Below are 20,487 nucleotides of genomic sequence, written 5' to 3'. Positions count from 1 at the left end.
ATCTAGTCTGACCCTCTCACTTTCACAGATGGAGGGGCAGAGGCCCCAGAAAGGTTAAGTGACTTGCTCAAGGTCACACAGCTAATTAGTGGCAGGGCCTGGACAGATTCCCTCTTGCTGGAAAGACGATCTTATTCCTCTGAGGCAGTGGTGACCTCTCCTGTGGCCCCCGCACTGCCTGTAGCCACATCTGGGTTTTTCCTTCCCGACTGTTGTCTTCTGAACCTGGAGGAGACCAGGAGGCATAACACATGGGGAGCTGGTGGCCTGGGGGTGGGGCGGTGAGGGCTGGAGGGAGGAGGCCCTGCTGGAAGTCCATTTACGGAGTTAGCACAGCCCTCCTGTTTGGCCAGTGCTCCACAGCTTACGGAGCTCTCCCAAGACTTCGATCCTTACAACCCTCTGTGCAGTAGCCTTGTCGCCCCTGGTCTATATATGGGGAAGTTGAGGCCCAAAGGGTGACACCAGCAGCTCAACGTCACGCAGTAAGTGGTCAGTGTCACACATGGAGGAGGGGAGAGCTTGGGACTATCTGGTTTGATGCCCCCATTTTACAGATGAGGAAGGTGACAACTTCTGGGTGACACTCCTTTCCCCGACACAGGCTGTCCCCTGGACACATGATAGGTGAACCCCAGATCCTGAGTGGAAATAGGACAATGCATTCCCTTTCACAGGGAACATCTAATAAGGCCCAGACAGAGACACCACCCTCTAGAGCTCCTAGTGATTCTAAATATGGCAGCATGGGATGGGAGCTAAGCTCTCAGGTCCTAGAGTCAGCTTGGAGGTCCCAGAGTCAGCTCAAAGTTCCCAGAGTCCACTCCCAGGTCCCAGAGTCACCTCCCGGGTCCTCAAATCAGCTCTCAGGTCCCAGAGTCCACTCCCAGGTCCTCAGGTCAGCTCCCAGGTCCCAGAGGCAGCTCCCAGGTCCCAGAGGCAACTAGACCCCCATGCCCATCCTGACTCTGCTGTGTGTCCTGGGCCTCAGCTTCCTCAGGTGCAGGGGCTCCATATAGAGTGGCCATGCCCTCGGGATGACATAACACACGTGCACACAGCTTAGCAGACAGCCAGTTACCTTAAGTGCTTAAGAAATGTGGGCAGCTTATTGGCTTTTTTTTGTCAGAGCAGTCCTAGAGAGGTTGACAGTGACCCGACTCTCAACCACAGTAGCCTTGACAACACTCTAGCATGTGGCCTTCATTGCCTCTGGCCAACACAGAGGAACAAGACTGTGCCCCTTAAACTCATTCCAACTCTGCACCCCAAACCTCAAGCCTCTCCCTGCCCCCGCCCGTGCAGAGTGGCCCAGTTGTGGTCTAGGGGAGACCCTGGATGCTCTGGCCTGTGGGAACCTCCTGGGCTCTCCAGAGAAGAAGCTGTTGGGTAGGAGCTGGCACATTCTCTGCCTCAAGCCCCACAAGGGCTAGTGGCACAGGTGAACACACCTGCATGTACCTCATCCTCTCTAATAGCTGCCGGGGGGAGGGGGCACCGGGGGCCTGCCTTCCCCATCTCAGCCCCTGATGCGATGCCAGCCAGCGACTAGGGGATAGGCTTCGGGGTGGGGGAAGGGGTTGGTGGGCCTAGAGGTGACCGTGGACGGCAGCTGGCCAATCACGGAGCCCAGGCACCTCCCCATTCATTCCCTGGCAAAGTCCTCGGGGGTTCAGCCCCTCGCCCAGGTGCTACATGGCAGCGTGCCACCTGAAGACAGGCTTTGAAAGTCAATTATTTGAAACCAGGGAAGCCAAGGCCTCAAGGGCCTCTCAGAGCAAACAAGCTTTTGGCACGTTTGGAGAAAAGGAAACAGGATTGAATTTCCCCTCCAACTCACCTGGGGAAAGATTCAGACTGCTCGGTGGTGGTGGTGGTGGTGGTGGTACTAGGGTGGGGGCATCTGGGAGCTTGACTCCAGTGCTACGCTCAAGGGGGCAGGGGTTCTTTGGGGTCAGCCAGTCTGTGCCGTGGCTGGGCTTCACCTACATCCTTGAGGGAGCCGCAGGCAAGGAAGGATGCTTCCGTCCGCGCTGCACACAGCCCTGACGTTGCAGCAGCCCCTCAAAGGGAGGCCTAGTCCCAAGAAGCCAGAGCCTCGCACGACAAGGGAGCACAAGACAGACAAGCTCGAGCAGATGGCTTCCGGAGGCTGCAGTCGGAGGGGTTTGAGTTTAGATTTAAGGAAATGCACACCTGTAGTCTCCACAAGTCGTGAGGTCCTTGGGGTGAGGAGGGAGATTAGTCGGGGGTGGAAGGGTGGGGGGATGTTGGCATTTGCTCTGAGAATGTGGCAGAGGCAGTGGAATGGTGGAAGGAGCCCCCTCCCGAGCCCCCAGCGCTTTCCCAGGAGCTGCCACCCACCTGTCAGCTCTGTCTGGGACCCCTGTCCTGCCCCTGCGCTGGCCCAAGAAACACCAAGGTTTGGGGGAGGCTCCAGTCTTTTCTCTCGCATGTGAGACTTGCACACGGGAGCTTTTAAAGATCCCGCTGCTCGGGCTGCACCCCAGACTATGTTCCGTGATTCCAGTGAGCAGCCCAGGCTGGGAACCCCTCGTCCAGAGTCAGAGCCGTGGCGGTTCCAGCCCTGAGGATGCCTGAGCCACACCCTCCTGGCTCCCCTGTCCTCACCTGCAGGCACCTGGGGCCACCAGAACCCCCTCACAGAGCAGGAAGGCAGACAGAAGGGCGACCGTGTGTGAGAAAGCACCTGGTACCTAGTAGGTGCTCATTAAATGCTTGTTAAAGTAATAATGGTTTCCATTCACGGCCGCGAGCTCCGAGCCAGGTATTTTGCATGCATTTACATAGGCTCTGCTCCGGACCTGGCTGATTCCTGGATTGGCACGTCTTTCCCCCAGAAGGAGGGTTGCCTTTGTCCTGGTTTTGGGCAGGCTGGTGTGTCGGGAGGCCCCGCAGGAGGACCCTGGCTGGTTCTTGTCTGGGCGCATGTTAGGTAACCTTCAGCAAACAGTGACTCAGCCTTAGCGGGGTCCCTTCCCAGGCCAGGCCCGTCGTCCTCAGGTTTCTTCCTGCGACATGTCAGGGCCCACGGGATACGGCCAGCAGCAGTTGTGTCGGGTTTTCTTTGGGGCCCTTGGGAGGGAGCAGGGGCCGAAGGACAGGGGTGTCTCTTTTGCCTGCCCTTCCTCAGACGCTGGCTTTGCCTGAGCACCCACCTGCCTCCTAGAAGCTAGGGCACAGAGATCCTGAGTGACAGCTCGAGGCTGCCCAGGATTCAGATCCCCAGGGCTTCTAGGTCCCCAGCGCCCCAGCAACAAGGGAATGATGTTTCTGGAACCTCAGCCTGGCAGGATACGACTCCTTTCCCAGCGCTTGGCCTTACTGTGCCTTCTCCTTGGTCCTCCTCCCGGGTCTGGAGCACCCTCAGCCTGGGGGTGGCAGCCCCTGGCATTGCTTCCAGCCTGACAGGGCAGGCCCCGGGGGAAGCCAGAGCATCCTTAGGGCTCCAGGGCCTGTCCTGACTCAGTGGCCCCAGGCCTTAGCACCGAGTTACGGGCGGCGGCAAGGTCAGGGCGTTCCTGCCTGGGGAGGCCTGCCGTGGGCCACCCCTGCACCTTTTGCGGACATACCCTGAGAGTGTCTGCGGGTTTCTGAGCCCTGACAGCAGGATGAGCCCTTCCACTGACCTGCTGTGTGGCCTCTGGCAAGTACACGCCCTCTCTGGGCTCATCTGTAAGACAATGAGAGGGGACTGAGTTACCCCCTAGGCTGCTTCTAGCTTGAACCTCTGGATTCCCCTGACACAGAGAGGAGGTCTCAAACGTTAGAGACCCAGTCGATCCAGAGAAGCCATCCTAGCTGGGGAAGCCAGTGCCTGCCCCAGACCCGAGATGCGCCCCACACTCTCTGCCTCTCTGAGCCTTGGTTTCCTTACCTGTAAGTGGAATAATAGTGTGACGTTGTTGCAGCCCTTGAGCACATTAATCTGCACAAAACCCTCTGCGGTGCCCTGCACGGCGGCGAGCGCTTCCTGTGACCTGTAGTGACCACCGGTGATGGCTTCTCTGCCTTCCAGGGCCCTTTTCCATGAAGTGGTGGCGCTAAGGCCGGGATCCATGAGACCATAACCGTGCAGGCCTCGGTGCCCCGCGAAAGGTCCCAGTTACCATGAGATCAGTTGTTTGCATGGGTGTGGCTGGATCCTTCTGCTTCCAGCTCCCATCGTGGGAGCAGGGGCAGCAGAAGCCAGGAAGTGGGCAGAGGCTGGCGGTGGACCCTGCTCGTGGTCCCATTCTGCCCCCCACGTCCCGGGTGCCAGGCCCAGGGACCTTCGGCATCCCTCCCTGGTTCCAGCCCACGGCTGTGGCCTTTCTGGTAGCACCCTGTGCCCAGCCCCCACCCAGGCCTCATTCTCCAGCAAGCACCCCCTCCCCCCTCTTGCTTCCCCTTGAGGGGGGGCTCTCAAACCCTAATTCATGAAACCTGCTGATGTGTAGCCCAGATCTGCAGTCGCCCGGGGTGTCCGTCTCTCCGTGCATCTGTCCATCTATCACACGTCACTTGCCGGTCTGGCCCCCGGGGTTGTGGGGAGCGGGTGCCAGCCGGCCGGCCGGGACTGTGGGCTGTGCAGACCCCAACCCACACCTGTGTGCCACCATCCACCTGGCTCCCCGTCCCATCAGGCACCGCTGTAGGGGATGTACCCACAAAGGTGGAGGGCGAAGGCAGGGCGGGAGATGCCTTCAGAAATGGAAATGGGACCCATTTGTTTGTAATTTACTCCCTGACACTTAACGGGAACCCGATGGGACCAATAAAGGCCCCTCACTCACCCAGCGCCTACCTCAAAAGTGCTGGACCCAGTCCAGTTCTCCGGGGGCAAATGTATCCCACAGCGGAGCGGACCGCTTTGCCCGCTTTGCCCCCCACCACACGCCTCCCTCCCTCCCTCCCTCCGGCCCCTCTCTAAACTTTTGAAAGACGCCTCACTGTTCCCAAGATCAGTGGGGGCTGCCAGCCTTTCCAGGCTGTGGGGCAGGAAGGCGGCGGGGGGCGGGGGGGGCTTACTTGCAAGGTATAGAGGGGCCAAGGACTAGAATAGTCTGGGCACAAGATAGGCTAAGAGAGGGGCTGGTGATGGAGGAGAAATCCAGTTTTCAATTTTCCTTAAGAGAAAAATGAGTGCATGAGAGACAGAATAATTTTCCAGTGTGCAGGCTGTAAGTAAAACCTCCTTGAGACATTGCGAGTTATTAAGAGAAGGAAAGAAAAGAAATTGTGAAATCAGTTTGCCTTTAGCGGGACTGTACAATGCACTCTTATTTCCAGGGGAATCTAATTAGCGGGCAGGCGGCCGAGCCTGAGAGCGATGGAAGCTGGAGGTTGGGCTGGGGGGCCCCTGTGGCTGCGTGCGAGGGGGCTGGGAGGGTAAACACCGGGCTCCGGGGAGGCGTTGCCCCTCCCCGAATTGCAGGAGGCTCCGCTGGCGTGGATTCGAATCCTGCAGCTCGGCTCCGCTTTATGTCTTTGAGTTGGTGGCTTAACGTGAGCTTCTGTTAGAACAAGCAGGGTACAAGTCCTTAAGGGTCGAGTCATCGGGGTGGAACGAGGGGACGTATGAGCCGGCCTCCGCACACCCTGGGCGCTCAGGGTTGGCTTATTTCTCTCCTTCGGCAGCCAGGGAGGTTACCAGCCTCTCCACCTCCTACACCTTCCTCATTCCCAGGCGTGCTTGAGAATTCCCCTGACTCAGAATTTCTGAGCCTCTGAATCTTTTTTTTTTTAAGATTTTATTTATTTATCCATGAGAGACACAGAGAGAGAGAGAGAGGCAGAGACACAGGCAGAGGGAGAAGCAGGCTCCATGCAGGGAGCCCGATGTGGGACTCGATCCTGGGTCTCCAGGATGACACCATTGGCTGAAGCCAGGCACTAAACCGCTGAGCCACCCAGGGATCCCCACGAGCCTCTGAATCTAATCCCTGGGTCCCCCCGGCTGGTATCACACAGGACTGGCATGCAGCCTGTGAGGCCGCCAAGCGGTCCCCCTCTTCTCCGTCCTCTTGCGGGACACATAAGCTTCTTTTACTAAAAGGTCATATTTTGTTGTCGATGCTGGTGTTGGAAATACATAACAGAAAGCAAAATTGCCCGGAATCATAAGCACATGCACGCACACAATAGGACCATGGCTAAAACAGTGGGATGTGTGTCCTTCCACGTTAATTCCCCAAAGCACAGGACCCAGCAGCTTCCCATGATATTTCTCCGGATCTCAGATGCCACGTCGTCTCCCACCACCTGCAGCCCCAGGCCAGAGGGTGGTGGCCTTTCCGGCTGCCCGGATCGGGGCTATTTGGAGTCAGCACAGTACGGCACCCGGGTGGAAGGGAAGGGCAAAAGGGAGGGTGGCAGGGGGTCTGCACTCAGGCTCAGCGTCCCGACAGACCTGAGTCCCAGTCCTGGCACGGCCGCGGGCAACTGTGTGACCTTGGGTAAACCACTGCCTTTCCCGGGGTCTTCTCCTTGGAACTGCTCCAATATCCGTGCCCCCGCCAGGTCTGAGTGTTGCGGGGTGATGCCTGTTACACATGCCACACACAGTACCTGGCAGCAGGTAAGAGCATCACTGTTTCATCTCTGAGGGGAGGACTGCTTGTTCTTTAGGACTGGGGAGCCCAATCCCTCTCCCCCTCGAGGCCTGATTTTTGCCCTCTGAGAACCAGTGTGTTTTCAGATCCCCCCCGCACCCACCCTCTGCGCTGGTTTAATGTAACTAACCTATGGCTGGCCACATTTTGGAAAAATAACATTATTTATTCTATCAAGATTCAGCAAACGGGGCCCGGAGCAATAATTTGCCCCAGGGTGCGAGTAACAGATTTTATTTTTATTGATCAAAAAAAAAAAATTTTTTTTTTTATCAAAAACACATCAAACTAGAAAAGGCGTAAGCAGCAGGATCAAATTGGATTTTAACTCCCTTAAAAACGGGCTCCCTCTGAGCAACCCACTTCCAAAGCCGTCTGACTGTTAGCGGTGAGATCCTGGCAGTCCGGGCGGGCTGAGGGATCACCCCAGTGGAGGCGATTCTGAAGCCTTCATTAAGACCCCACATTTGCTTCTGGGCCACTTCTGAGTGGACCAAACATCTGGATGCAGAAGGGAGAATTCAGCGGAGTCCCTGTGTGTTGGTTTACAGAGCGTCAATCCCCGGACCTCTTGGAGCCGTGCAGCTGGCTAGTTGGGGCTCTCAGCGTGGGGCCAGGTGTCTGGCGTCGCATAAATACATCTGTAATGAGGTGGTTGTGCGGGATGATCCTAACATCCTCACCAACAGTCACGTTGGCTTGAAGAGCAAACTGTCCCAGGCGTCTGCGGAAACGTTCCAAGTTCTTGCACGGATCTGGGCATATAGGAAGAGGCCACTCATTCATTCATTCATTCATTCATTCATTGGACAAACATGTGTTGAGCTCTTCCCATGGGCCAAGCCCTCTTCTGGGCATTGGGAATAAAAATGATGAACAAACCAGATAAAAGAAGAAGAAAAAAGTCATTCTCCTGGAACAGAAACATTGCCCCTCCAAATAATTCAAGCTAGGAGACGGGAAGATGGGTCACAGAGGAAGCAGGTGTCAGGGGCGGTCCCTGACGTCAGCCTTGGAAAGGTCAGCCTCCTGATACGGCGACAACTCTTTGTTAATATGGGGTAACAGAATCTGATTGGTGAACGTGGAGGGAAGGACGATGGAGGAAGGGAAAGAGGACCTAGGTAGGGAGCCAGGGTGGAGAGAAGGGGTGGAGAGAGGTAGGTCCGGAGGCTGGGGTGGGGTGGGACAGGCTGGGTCCTGGTGAGGGCTCCAGGCATCCTGGGCTGTGGTCTGCTAAGAATCTGATGACCCAGGGGTGCCCGGGTGGCTCAGTCAGTTAAGCATCTGCCTTCAGCTCAGGTCGTGATCTCAGGGTCCTGGGATGGACCCCCACGTGGGCTCCCTGCTCAGAGGGGCGTCTGCTTCTCCCTCTCCTGCTGCCTCTATGCCCACCCATGCTCGCTCTCTCTCCTTTTAAATACATAAATAAATAATCTTTAGAAAAAGAATAAACAAAGAAAAAGGATCTGATGACCCAGACACCATGGCAAGTGGCAGAAACAGGGCCCTGGCTGGGGCCACCTTGGGCTGAGTCTCCTCCCCCCCAACCCCAGGGGGAAGCACAGGTCGGGTTTGGGGTCCGCAGGTGGGAGCTGAGGGCTTGCCACTGTCTTTCAGTCCCTCCGTTCCGATGAGAGGTACAAAGCCCTGTATGGTTCTCCCTTTCCCCAGAGCAGCATGATCTTTGTGGCTGCTGTCGCTGTTTTTCTCCGAATTTCGGCAGAACTGTGGTTCTCAAAGTGTGGTGCCTCCCGCCCCCCTCCCGGCCCTCCCGCAGCATCAGCAGCACCTGCCGACTTGGAAATGCACCCTCTTGGCTCCATCTCCCCAATCAGAAGCTCCCCCTACCCCCCCCACCCCAGGACCTATGTTTCAAGGAGCCCTCCAGGGGATTCTGATGCCCTGACGCTGGTCCAGAAGGTGCTAGGGAGGTGACTCGATTTCCCTGAAATGTATTTGGTGACTTTTGGGACCTACCTGGGTTGAATGGAAGCTTCACCGCTCAGCATCTGAGAAAGTCTCCCCTCCTCTCTGAGCGTCTCCCGAGGAGCACTGGCCCCTGAGGTGACTGGGAGGGATTCCATGAGAGGACATCATGCACGCTGAGCTCCTGCTGGCGCACAGGACGCCCTCAGTAAGCCGTAACCCCCTTCTTCCTTCTGTTACTGCCTTACTTGGCAGCGGTGAACCCATAAGAGAAAAGTGTTCCACAGGGCAGGTGCCGGTCAAATCAACCTCGCCGGCTGTGAGAGCAAGAGAGTCCCAGCATCTTGGAATCCCGACCCAAAGGGGGATGATTTAGTCCCGCCCCCTTTTCTTACAGGTGAAGAAACAGAAGGTGGGTAGCAGGGGGCACAGCGGGTCACAGCCACCCCGTCCTCCCCACACCGGCGCTCTTCTGACCACCCAGCCTGTGTCCCCCCACCCCTGTCCTGTCCCGAGTCATCCTGCACAGTGACCCACAGTGGGGAGGCCCAGATGAGCCCCTAGCTGCTTTTCATGAATATCTTTGGAAGCCAGACATCGCGTCTGTTTTGTTCTGTGCAGTCTCAGCCATGGGTAGCTCAGAACCTGCACAAGCCCAACACCTGTGTGGGGGGTGATTGGATTCACACCTGGGGAGGCAGGAGCCCGGGCCAGGAGGGAGGGCGGCAGGCCCCGGGGGGCCCCCTGCAATCAGTGGGTGCAGGCGATGGCCCTCCCACCGGCTGGCCAGCATCCTGGCCCCGGGGACCTGACTCGGAGCCGGTGGCTGCTTCAGGACCAAGTTTTCCAGGGTTGGGGCATCTGCCTGACATAATACGTAACAGTAATTAAGAAATAAGCCGCCTTGCCCAGCTTCACAGCGATCATTTGGCTAAGTAACTACCATGGTCCAGTGCCTCAAAAATCACCATTAGAGTACGCTCCTTATGGCCATAAAATTTCTCGTTTTCTGCCTTTCATCGGCCTCCCCCTGCAATCTTCGCCTTGCTTTATTTATACATTCGTCCTCAAACAATGGCAATAAACTCTTTCCCAGAGTGTTGCAAATCAGAAATTTGTCCACATTTTTCCACCACCTTCCACTGTGGACCTGCTCTGCCTGGGAACAGCCCGGCCAGGCCAGCTGGAGAGGCCCGGTTGCGGCAGATTGATGGGAGCATGACAGGGTGGGGTTGCTGGGGAGAGAGGGCGGGGAGGGGCGGCCGAGAATGCACCATGAAAGGCCTCCGGCTGCCCAGCGACCAGCCCAGCCCGAGACACGAGGGGCCCAGGACTGGCCTAGGGAGAGGCGGGGAGGGGTGGGGAGACATAAGCCTTCCCTACCCCTGTCCCCTAAGAGAAGAAGAAGGGCCTGGGGACCACTGAGAAGCGGATGATGGTCGTGAAATCTGTCCCTCCCTGTCCCTACGAGAATCAGATGATTTCAGGGGGTCTTGAAGCCCGCCCTGCACCCCCAACTTAGAACCCCAGTCCCTTCTGGAGCTCCTCCTTGCCCTCATCAATCGATCACTATTTATCCAGCAACAGGCATTTATTGAAAGCCCTATTGTGTGCCAGGAATGGTACTGAACTCTGGGAGTGTGAAGTGGTGAATAAATCAGATATAGCCCAGGCCGCCTTCTCAGGGTTGTTCCTAAAGATCCAGGAGGATAGAGAAAATGATGCTCAGGAAGGAATTAAGACGTGTGCCAAAGGTCATACAGCAAGTTGGAGGCAAAGTCAGGAGCAAGCTTCAGGGTTGTCGTCCAGAGCCGCTGGTCGTTCCAGCCGGCCCGCAGACCCCCTGGGGACCCGCCTCTGGACAAGGTGACAGTTGCCTCATCTAGTGGGGTGTGGGGTGTGGGGAATGGGTGCCTGTAGCCAGTGTGGGGGGCACTTCCGCAGTGAGTATTTGCATTTTAATCTGGAATTCTGGAGGCAGCAGTAGGTGGGGAAGTCACTCCAGTTGATGGCTTTGGTGTTGGTCTACAGAGGGGAAGTCTGTTCCATTAGGTGGGCTTCCCAGGTAGAGCTTTTAGATTCTTTTTTTTTTTTTAATATTTAATTAATTTATTTATTTATTCATGGGAGACACAGAGACAGAAGCAGAGGGAGAAGCAGGCTCCATGATTCCGGATTCTGGGATTAGGACCTGAGCCAAAGGCAGACGCTCAACCTCTGAGCTATCCAGGCGGGTGTCCCGAGCTTTTAGCTCCTAAGGAGGGAGCCTGGCCTCCATTAACGCACTCGCCCCAGTGTCGGGGGAGGCCTGGCTTGCCTTTCCAGCGATCCTGCTCGACCTTCGCATTCATGTTGTGGGCTCAGCCTGCGCCTCTGCCCACTTTTAAGGGAGTGGTCCTCGGTCTAAAGGCAGGATTCTGAGATACCTGCTGGTTTCCCTAGTGGTGGGCATTCGTTGCGGGAGCTTTGCTCAGTGTGGGGCTGTGGGGCATCCAGTAGGTGTTTAATGAATACCTATTGGGCACACACTCCTCTGTGCTCCCTGACGTGGAACGTGACATTGGGTGTTGGAGTTTTCTGGGAGGCCCTATTTAAAGAAAGTGGAGGTGGGGATGGTTGGAAGTTGGATGGATAGAAATGACTCAGCGCAGAGTCCTGAGAGAGAATCTCTCTCAGGCTCTGGGGAAGTGGCTCTGGGGAAGCCTGAGTCATTCTTTGTGTCTGTGATGACAAAGTGCAGGGTTTCTTTGTTAAACCGATGGCTGCAATTCCTACCCACGACTGTCATTAAGAACGTTCTAGAGTGGGAGCACCCGAATGGCTCAGGGGTTGAGCATCTGCCTTCAGCTCAGGGCATGACCCCAGGGGTCCTGAGATCGAGTCCCGCATCGGGCTCCCCGCATGGAGCCTGCTTCTCCCTCTGCCTATGTCTCTGCCCCCCCCTCTCTCTCTGTGTGTCTCTCATGAATAAATAAATAAAATCTTAAAAAAATATATAACATTCTAGAATGATAGGAACCACAGCGCCATTACCAGAGCAGGGTGATACCCAGCTGTAATAGAGAAATGAGTTTCTACCCTCAAGATTGTCCAGTCTTATCGGGAAGGCACAACCTCGGTCTCTGCCAGGGTGTCCTCAGTTCGATGGAGGGGACACCCAGTCCTCACACACAAGAAGTTCAGAGAAAGTTCTTACAAGCCGGAGGATCGGGTGTATTTGGCAAACAGAGCATATGGATTAAACGTTAACCGTCGGTCCCCAGCAGGAGTCGGTCGATGCCAAGTGCTGGGCGGGTGGCGCGGGCGGCGGATGCCCCAGGATTCAGGGAGGGCCTCGTGGTGGCGCTGGGCTCTGGGTGCAGCTCTGCAGGATGGCGAACTAGGAACCAGGTGAGGGAGGCCGTCACCCCAGGCTGCAGCGAGGTCCTGGGCCAGCGCAGGGACCTCGGACGCCAGGCTCCCGTAGGCCTCCGGGGCTACCTATCACTGGGCCGTGGAGTTAGTGTCCCCCGTGTGCCTGTACGACGGGGCTGCTGTGGGACTCTGAGTCACTGCAGGAAAGGCACGGGGTGCGGCCAGGACACATCAGCCGCCTTCATGCCCAGTCCTGCCGTAGGAGACTTGGTGAGGCCACAGAGCCCCGTGTTCAGGGTCCAAGGGTCCAGCGAGCCCCAGGCTGCGGCCCTTCCTCGGGGCCGAGTACGGAGGCAGGGGGTTCGATGGATGGACGGAGGCAGCAGCCCGGGGGGCTGAGCCCCTTTCCGCCTCTGCCTCCTTGGATGACTTTGCAACTGGCTGAACCTCTGTGGCTCCCAGAGTTCCAGCAGGGAGGAGGCGCGAGGGGGTGGCGGGGACAGCCGGTCGGTCGGGCAGGCTTGGCTTCTCAGGCGTCTGGCCCTTTCACAGTGGCTTTGTGGGGCGCCAACGGGTGGCCGGCCTGCCGCTTCCTCGCCGCCACGCGGGGCAGCTTCATCTGGCCGCTGGGGCCCCAGCTGCTGGTTCCCCTTCGCTGACCTCGAGGCCTCGAGCCAGGCCTTCCCAGGCCCCGCTTCCTGAGGGCCTGGCTCCCTCTTTGGTCCTTGGGGCCGGTGAGCTCTTGTGCGCCAGCAGGTGCCTTACCTGAGCTCTGGGATGTCGTGTCCCCTGCCCACCCCCGGCCCTGGGAGCAGGAGGGCGGGGGCCCGCCCGGGTCTGTGCCAAGCACTGGCCATGGGATAAATAATTAAGGATGCCAAAGCGGTCACCATTCATTGAATCATTCATTCACACAAGCATTCATTCCTTTGTGCTTGCCTCTGGAGGGGGGGTGCAGAGGAAGGTTGAGTTCTCGCCGTATGCCACCCCCAATATTAACTGCAGGAGGAGGGGCGCCTGGCTGGCTCAGTCGGTAGAGCGTGAGACTCTTGATCTTGGGGTTGTGAGTTCGGGCCCCAGTCGGGGACAGAGATGACTTCAAAATAAAACTCTTAAAAAACCCCAGCAGTGGGACGCCTGGGTGGCTCAGTGGTTGAGCACCTGCCTTCAGCCCAGGGCGTGATCCTGGTGTCCCGGGATCGAGTCCCATGTTGGCCTCCCCACAGGGAACCTGCTCCTCCCTCTGCCTGTGTCTCTGCCTCTCTCTGTGTGTCTCTCATGAATAAATAAATAAAATCTTTTAAAAATAAATTAATTTGAAAAACCCAGTAATAGTGATAATAGCTCATGTACATTGAGCACTTACTGTATGCCTGGCACTGTTAGAAACCCTTGTCTTGTAGCAATTCATTTAATCTTCATCCGTGATGGCTCTATTATTCCTTTCCTCGTTTTACAGATGTAGGGTCTGCGACCCAGAGGAGGGGAATAAATTTCCCGAAAGAGTGTGGGGAGCAGGCTGTGATCACTGCATCAGAGGCACCATTTGATGTTTCTTGAGGTTCCCATCCTGCAGCCACACGGCGCCCTGAGGAGCAGGCGCCTGGAGCTCTTATTCCCAGGGTGGGTGGGAGAATGGGGAGCCCAGGAGGGTGGGTGACATGCTCAGGGTCAGCTCAGGGTGTGAGCCTGGAGGGCCAGCTCCTCCCCCTGCCAGGCTGTATGAACGAGAGGAGAGACTGGGTCTGGAGGAGAGCGGCTGGGCCGGGAACCCCGGACCCCCTCCACCCACCCCCACCTCCAAATCCCATTTTAGAAATGACAGGAATGAGGCTCAAATGTTGAACAACACCACGCAGCATCTATAGCTTGTTGGGGGCAAATGCAGACTCGAAGCCTAGGTCCATCTGACCCCACGGCTTCCCTCCCCGCACCTGCCCCTGGCCACCTGGGCCACGCGCCGTAAGATGGGACCCGACGGCGGCAGGCTTCCTTCGGGCGCTGACATGCAAGCTCTGCTGTCACCCCAGCACCAAGCATCGCTCTTCCTGTCCTTACACGAGGTCGGTGAGTTAAGTGGCTGAAATCGTCCAACGAAGAAGTAAAAAAAAAAAACAAAAAAAACCACTGATGATTATTTTCAAGATTGTCTTAAAGCCGCAGGAAGGGTGTGACAGGGGCTGGTGAGCCGAGCTCCTCCTGCCCCCAAGCCACCTCCCCTCGCCCCCCCACCACCTGTAGCTGCGGTCCCCTCTTCCGAAACTCCGGGTTTTCTGTGTATGAGGCCAGCGGGTTAAAGAGACCGAGTTGGAAGGACCCTCTTGACGTCTTCAGTTTCCAGCTCTTGCTCAGGCAGGGAAACCTTAGTCTGGAATTCCCTGCACCCGGACGGTCCCAGCCCTCTGCGAACCCTCCCTTCTCTCCCACGTGGGGCTCGTGCTTAGGTTCACACAGATCCGTGCAGAACCAGCTCCGGTTCCGTCGCGAGACAGCGTGGCTCTGAATTCGGGTGCAACTACACAGTACCGGCCCAGACAGTACTACCTCCTTCTTCCCAGGTGTGCCCCTTCCTAGCAGGAGTGTATGCAGAGTGCCCTCTAGCGCCTGAGGACGGTACTAGGCCATTAGCCAAGAAGCCGGGATCTGAGAACACCCCACTGGGTGGAGGGGGGCCCACATTTTGTAACGCACATTATGTGCACATTATGTACCTGCAGTTTCAAGGTTACAAGAAAAAGGCCACCTGGTGGGGATGGAGGGGGGACTTCCTGGAGAAAGGAGAGTTTTGTCGGGTTTAGGTTGTCATAAAGTGAGATCCCGCCCCGTTTTCTAAAGACACCCTCCTTGCTCCTTCCCATCCTTGATTCGGGAGAATGAAGTTGGGCCTGTTGACTCAGTGGCTGAGAAATCGCCTGGGGTGTGGAGTGGGACAGAAATCCCCGCCTCGCCGGGGCCTCCCAAGCCCCGGGAGGCCTCCCAGAAAGCAGGACTGACATGAACCGAGTATGGACGGACGGTGTGGCTGAGCCCCAGCCCTCTGAGAGCACAGAGGTGGGCACCCCAGAGCCGGAGCGAGGGCGGCGGCCTCGGGAGGCTTCCTGGAGGAGTGATCCCAAGCTGATCAGGAAGGGCGAGGACCCGTGGAAGCTCACGTTTACCGAGCACTGTCGTCTGTGACGCTGATTCGTGTGCCTTAGTCTAGCCTCTTGTTTACTCGTTCGTTCGCTCATTCGTTCATTCGACAGATATTCGGGCATCCACTCTGTGCCAAACATTGGAGATTTATCAGTGAACAAAAAAGATGAAACCACCCATCGTCGTGGAGCGTCAGTGATGGCCAGGATGATGGTTGGCTGGGGGGAGGGGGCAATAAAACAGATTAGTTAGCCCATCCGATTGTGATACATGGTGTGGAAAAAAAGGGAAAGCAGGAAGATGGGCGGTGGGGTGGGGTGGGGGGATGCCTAATAGTGTCCATGTTTTACATGCATGGAATCCACAGAATCCAGGCAAACTGCATCAGAAGCCTGTGCTCGTAGACGCCCTGCTCGACTTTGGCCTGGACAGCTGCAAACTCAGGCCCAGACGGGCACGGGGAGGGTGCTCCAGGCCGAGGGCACAGCCTATGCAAAGGCCGGTGGTTGCTGGAGCAGGAGATGGTTGCTGGAGTCCAGGGAGAGAGGAGAGGGCAGACTGAGGCAGGATGAAGTAGGTTGGGCTATAGGGTGGGTTCAGAGCCAATGGGGATTCTGAATCTCCCGGCTCTGGTGCTGGCCTGGTGGCATGGAGGGGACGTGAAGAGAGAGGACGAGGCTGTAAGGGCTGAGCGCCAGGCCTCGATCCCCGTGCTGAGATGGGCACCCAAGAGGAGGGCGGGCAGAGGAGGTGGACAGGAGGAGCTGGCTTCCAGGGAGCTTTCACATGGGTCCATCCGAACCCCGCCTCTCCGCCACCCCACCCCCAGCCGGGCCTGAGCCTGGGACCCGGGTTGCCAGCCCTTGTGTGGGGCCGGGCTCCCACGGGCATCCCCAGCCTTGCGCACCGCGTGCTGGTTACAGCTGAGCGGTTCTGCGGAGGGGCCGGGAGGGGCTCCCGCCTGGGCCCCGGCTCGCCCGGCCCCCAGCTGAGCTGTAAATGACTTTTCCATTTTCCGAGCCCTGCGCCCAGGCCTGTTTGGTATTCAGGGACGCCAGGCCCACACTCGCCAGCTCTCGGCTCTGCCCGAATTACTTGATTAAAACGCATATCAACTATTATGTGATTCGTTTCTCTGCCGCGGCTCGCGCGGGGCCTATGTTAAACTGTAATAAAGACTGGGTTAGGAGGCAGCGGGGAGGGGAGCGCGGGGCTGGGGTGGGGTGGGAGGGCGTCGCTGGGTGGTCGGGCAGCTGGGAGATGGACCCCAAACCTCAAGGCCACCGCTGGCTTCCTCAGATCCAGGATGACAGGGATCTGCAGCTGGCCAGCTGCCTCCTGCCTTCTGAGAAGTTGGTAGGCCCATCCCATTTCCAGGGTCTTCCTCTGGCCCAAAGGAGAGCTGGGAAGGTTGGGGGGCGGGGATGGAGAACGAGCCACCTCGGTCTTCATGCTCAGAAATGGAATGCTTCACCATCTGGGACTACTCCAGGGCAAAGGTGACTCTCCCTGGGCTGTGAGTCCTGAGTCCTGGGTTTGCTTCCCAGCCTCGCTGCCCCCGGGACTCCACCGATCATCTGTAAAATGGGGCTGATATTGCCTGCTCGGCCGTCAGCGTTATTGGGAGAGACTGTGGTGGACCGGGGACAGAGCTTGCAAACTGTAGGGTGCGGTGCACGTGCATAGGGTGATGACTGTTGCAGTGTGTCGGGGTTCAGGAGGAACTTTGTAATTGTTCTGTCAAGGCCTATGCATCTAAGAAGCCTTTGCTGAGCACCTGCTGTGTGCTGGGCACAGTGTGTTCCATCCAGGGATCTCCCAGCCCAATGGGGACCAAGAGACCCAGAAATAGGCAGGTTGGGTTCCCCTGAGGAGCTCTGAGGGCCCAAGAAGGGGCACAGAGACCAGTGTGGGTGTGCTCAGGAAGCCTTGCTGGGGAGGGGAGGCCCCCCCATGAACTGGGTTCTGCTGGATGAGCAGAGGGAGCCCAGCGAAGGGGGTGAGGTGTTCCGAGCAGAGGAAGCTCACGGTCAGAGGCACGGCGGTGCGAGGCAGCCTGGCTTGGTCATTTAAGGATGATGCCAAGAGCTGGCCAGGGAACTTGGGGGGTGACGGAGTGAGTCTGCGCACACGGGCAGGGCTGACGGTGTTGGGGCCTCACCGGGTAGCCGAGGCTTCCGGGGTCAGCGGCTGTGAGAGCCGGCAAGCTGGGAAGGAGGCGTGGAGGCTGAGGTAGAGGCTGGAAAAGAGGCTCCCCGGTGATAATCTATCCACTTCCGTCAACCCGGCCTGGGCTGGACTCGGCCTGCGCACACCTCCGTCCTGCCCACTCTTAAGCTTCGACAAACCCGGCAGCTCCCATCCCCCTTGCTGTCCCTCATCCTGTTCTGTGTTCAGGGCGCTCTGAGGCTCTGAGTCCTGCAGCTGTTGGTGTCCTGACCCGGCCCCAACTCCTACGGAAGCGAAGTTTCCTCCATCAGACCGGGAAGCGAGGTTTCCTCCATCAGACCGGGAAATTCCCAGAAGAGGCGTGATACCTCCTCCATCAGATTGGGAGCTTCCTAAGACAGAGGCTGTTTTCCCCCCATACGGTTGGAGGGGGCTATTTTATCCTTGCTCTGTATTGGACTCCCCACATCCCTGAGCAGAGACAGGACCCAGGAACCCAGAGAGAGGGTCCCTCGCCCTATCCCTCTGTGTTGGGGCCACCGCACCCCTGCACCAGCCCCGTCCCACCCCTCTTTGGGACCTCTCCATCTCACAGCTGCATGGGGGCAAAGTGGCTGCTCTCCCAGCGCCCACCCCAAATCCTCTGTCTAATGAGCGTGCTCCGTGTCCACTCTGCCCACGTGACCCCCCCTCCCCAGGCTCCTGTGTGGACCGCAGTGAATTTCAGGATTGAATCCTTGGGGCTAGTCGTTTTTGGCTTTGAGCCCCAGATGTGCTGGGGAAGGTGCCCCAAGGGCTCCAGCTGTGCCAGCCTGGCCCTCCCCTCAATGACAGGAAGCTGGGCAGCCGGGAAACGGGAGAGGAGGGGGTCGGATCTGACCTCAGGTCTCTGCCTTTAGGGAACGGTGTAGACAATGAAGGGAACGTTGGCTTGCCATTGGTTCCCTTGTCATGCGGTGTCACAACCAAGGACGGCCTGGCCTTGGCCAAGAAATAGCAGGGATGACCACCCAAAGGCCGAGATCCGATGGAGGGAAGGGGACCGGGGCAGAGGGACGTTCCTCCAGACCGGATGACGTCCCGCTGTGGACACGGCCCCATGACCACGTTGCCCATGGTGCCCTTTGCTGCGCCAGGCCTCGGCATGTGCTCTTCCCCCGGCCCAGGACACGTAACACCTAAGAGTCCGTATTAGGTATTTTAGGGAGGGAGGAGGAGGTTGTCCCTTGTGGCAGAGGCCTAGACCTATTTGTATAACAGACACTTAAAGCAGTTGAAGAACAGGGGTGGGGACAGGCTGCAGATGTGGGTACTTCTGGGAGACTTTGGGCAGTTCACATTGCTTCTGTGTGACTCAGTTTCTCCCGGCTGTAGTGTGATCACATGATGTCTGAGGCCCTTCCAGCTTGACTCGGACTGTGTTGTGAGCACAGTGTACCCAGCCCGGGCAGGGCAGGAGGGGGGCAGCACCCAGCAGGTGCTCTCTTGATGCTCTGGTGGACCAATGAATGACAAAACATAGAAGTGCCTCCAGGAATTGCAAAGATGGAGGTGGGAGCGGAGGGGGAGAGAGCTTGAAGGCAAAGAGGAAAGAGGAAGGAAGCAGGAGTGGAAGATAATCTCTGACGGCCTGCTTCTTCTTTCCCTTCCCCTTCCTTGGCCCTCCTCTGAGCTGCCCACAGTTCCCCAGGGGCCACGGAGGGTGCAGCTCCAGAGTCCTGGCTAGGCCACTCCTTGTTAGCATTCCCTCTGCTGGACCAAGACGGGTAAGAGGCACAGGATCAGTGGGGCCAGGAAGCCAGTTCAGTCCCCAGGGTGTCTTCATCTCTGATGCCAAGGGGCTTGAGCAAGCCCTTCCTGCAAACCCCCCTGGCCTGGACTTGGCCTGCTAGCCCCATCCAGGGCTGAGAAGTAAGCTGGCTCCAGACAACTGGGCCCTTTCCGCACAGGAAGCAGTGGCCTTCATTCACCCCCAGACTCCAGAGTGGAAATTAGTAAGGACCATCACGGAGAGACCATGGCCACAACCAAGGTAGTCAGGTAAAGTCTCCTCTTCCAGCCTGGAAGGTCCCTCAGAGATCCCAAAACATCCCAGCAAGGCCCTGTGTGTAGAAGTCACATAGTCTAAAACTTTCATGTTATAAGCAAGGAAACTGAGGCCCAAGGAGGGAAGGTGGCCTTCCTAGGGTCATGGTCTGGGGCATTTAGGGGTGGAGCCCGGTCTGGAATGGAAGCTTCCTGACTGCCAGCCCGGAGCACAGGCACGTACCCTCTTTTCCCTCTCTCCCTTTCTTCTGGCCTTCCTGATTTACTTAGTTTTTGCGATATTTTCCCCGAATGCTATAGCATTGCTGTCTAAATGGTCATTTAAAAACTACTAAGTACAAACAAACATAAAGAAAAAAAAAACAAAAGCTCTGTCACCGCGAAGGTTAATGTTGGTTAATCTTTCGAGTATAGTGTGTCATGCGTGCGTTTTCCAAAAGTGGGATTGATCTTTGCGCACTGGTGCAAACCTTGCCTTTTTCTTAAAGTTAGGTGTGTGGAGGAGTTCATGCACAGCCGAACTCTCTGATTTGGGAGAATATAGCCCTAGAAAATTTCAGCGAATGGATTTCATCATGAAACTACTCCGAGTCCTATGTCCTGGACATTCTTCTGTGCCAGTGGAGCTAATCTAAATACCCACCTATAGGGGATTGGAAAAAAAAAAAAAGGTCATGCCATAAAGTATTTGACCAATCCCCTAAGGCTGGGCATGGAGGTTGCTTCCCACCCGTCACTCTGGTAAACAGTGCTGTGGGAAGCATACTGTCTCCTTGTGTTCAAGAGGGATCTGATTGTCAACGCAGCGGTGGGTCAGAAGGTGGGCGCCAAGCACCTCTCCGTCTCATTAGCCCCCCCACCCTCTCCTTCCCTCTCGCCTGGCTGCAGGGAACCGGCTGGACGAGGGCTCGGACGTGGAGTCGGAACCCGACCTCCCTCTGAAGCGCAAGCAGCGCCGTAGCCGGACCACCTTCACGGCCGAGCAGCTGGAAGAGCTGGAGAAGGCCTTCGAGAGGACTCACTACCCGGACATCTACACCCGCGAGGAGCTGGCTCAGAGAACCAAGCTGACCGAGGCGCGGGTCCAGGTGAGGCGGCGTCCTGGGGGTTTGCACCGCAGGCATGGTGAAGAGGGGGCAACCGAGGAGGTGGGGGTGGCCGGCATCCCAGGGCTCAGCGGGCCCCCAGCGGGTTCTGCGGCAGGTGGTCCAGGGACCTTGGAGGCAGTAATGCCACTGAC

At 57.4% G+C, this 20,487-nt stretch overlaps 1 protein-coding gene across 6 annotated transcripts in view; it reads left to right on the top strand.

Annotated features, from left to right (window-relative positions):
• PAX7 (paired box 7) overlaps nucleotides 1-20,487 on the top strand; it is a 100,239-nt gene that overhangs the window by 31,861 nt on the left and 47,891 nt on the right. For all 6 annotated transcript variants that reach the window (XM_072751038.1, XM_072751035.1, XM_072751036.1 and 3 more), the window contains exon 5: nucleotides 20,136-20,335. In XM_072751038.1, coding sequence (XP_072607139.1) covers nucleotides 20,136-20,335 — 200 coding nt within the window. The remainder of the gene's footprint in view (nucleotides 1-20,135; nucleotides 20,336-20,487) is intronic.

This window comes from Vulpes vulpes, chromosome 2, assembly GCF_048418805.1.
Source record: "Vulpes vulpes isolate BD-2025 chromosome 2, VulVul3, whole genome shotgun sequence".
NCBI classification, from domain to species: domain Eukaryota; kingdom Metazoa; phylum Chordata; class Mammalia; order Carnivora; family Canidae; genus Vulpes; species Vulpes vulpes.
The sequence above is the reverse complement of the archived record's forward strand: the minus strand, read 5'-3'. Positions and strand labels throughout refer to the sequence as shown.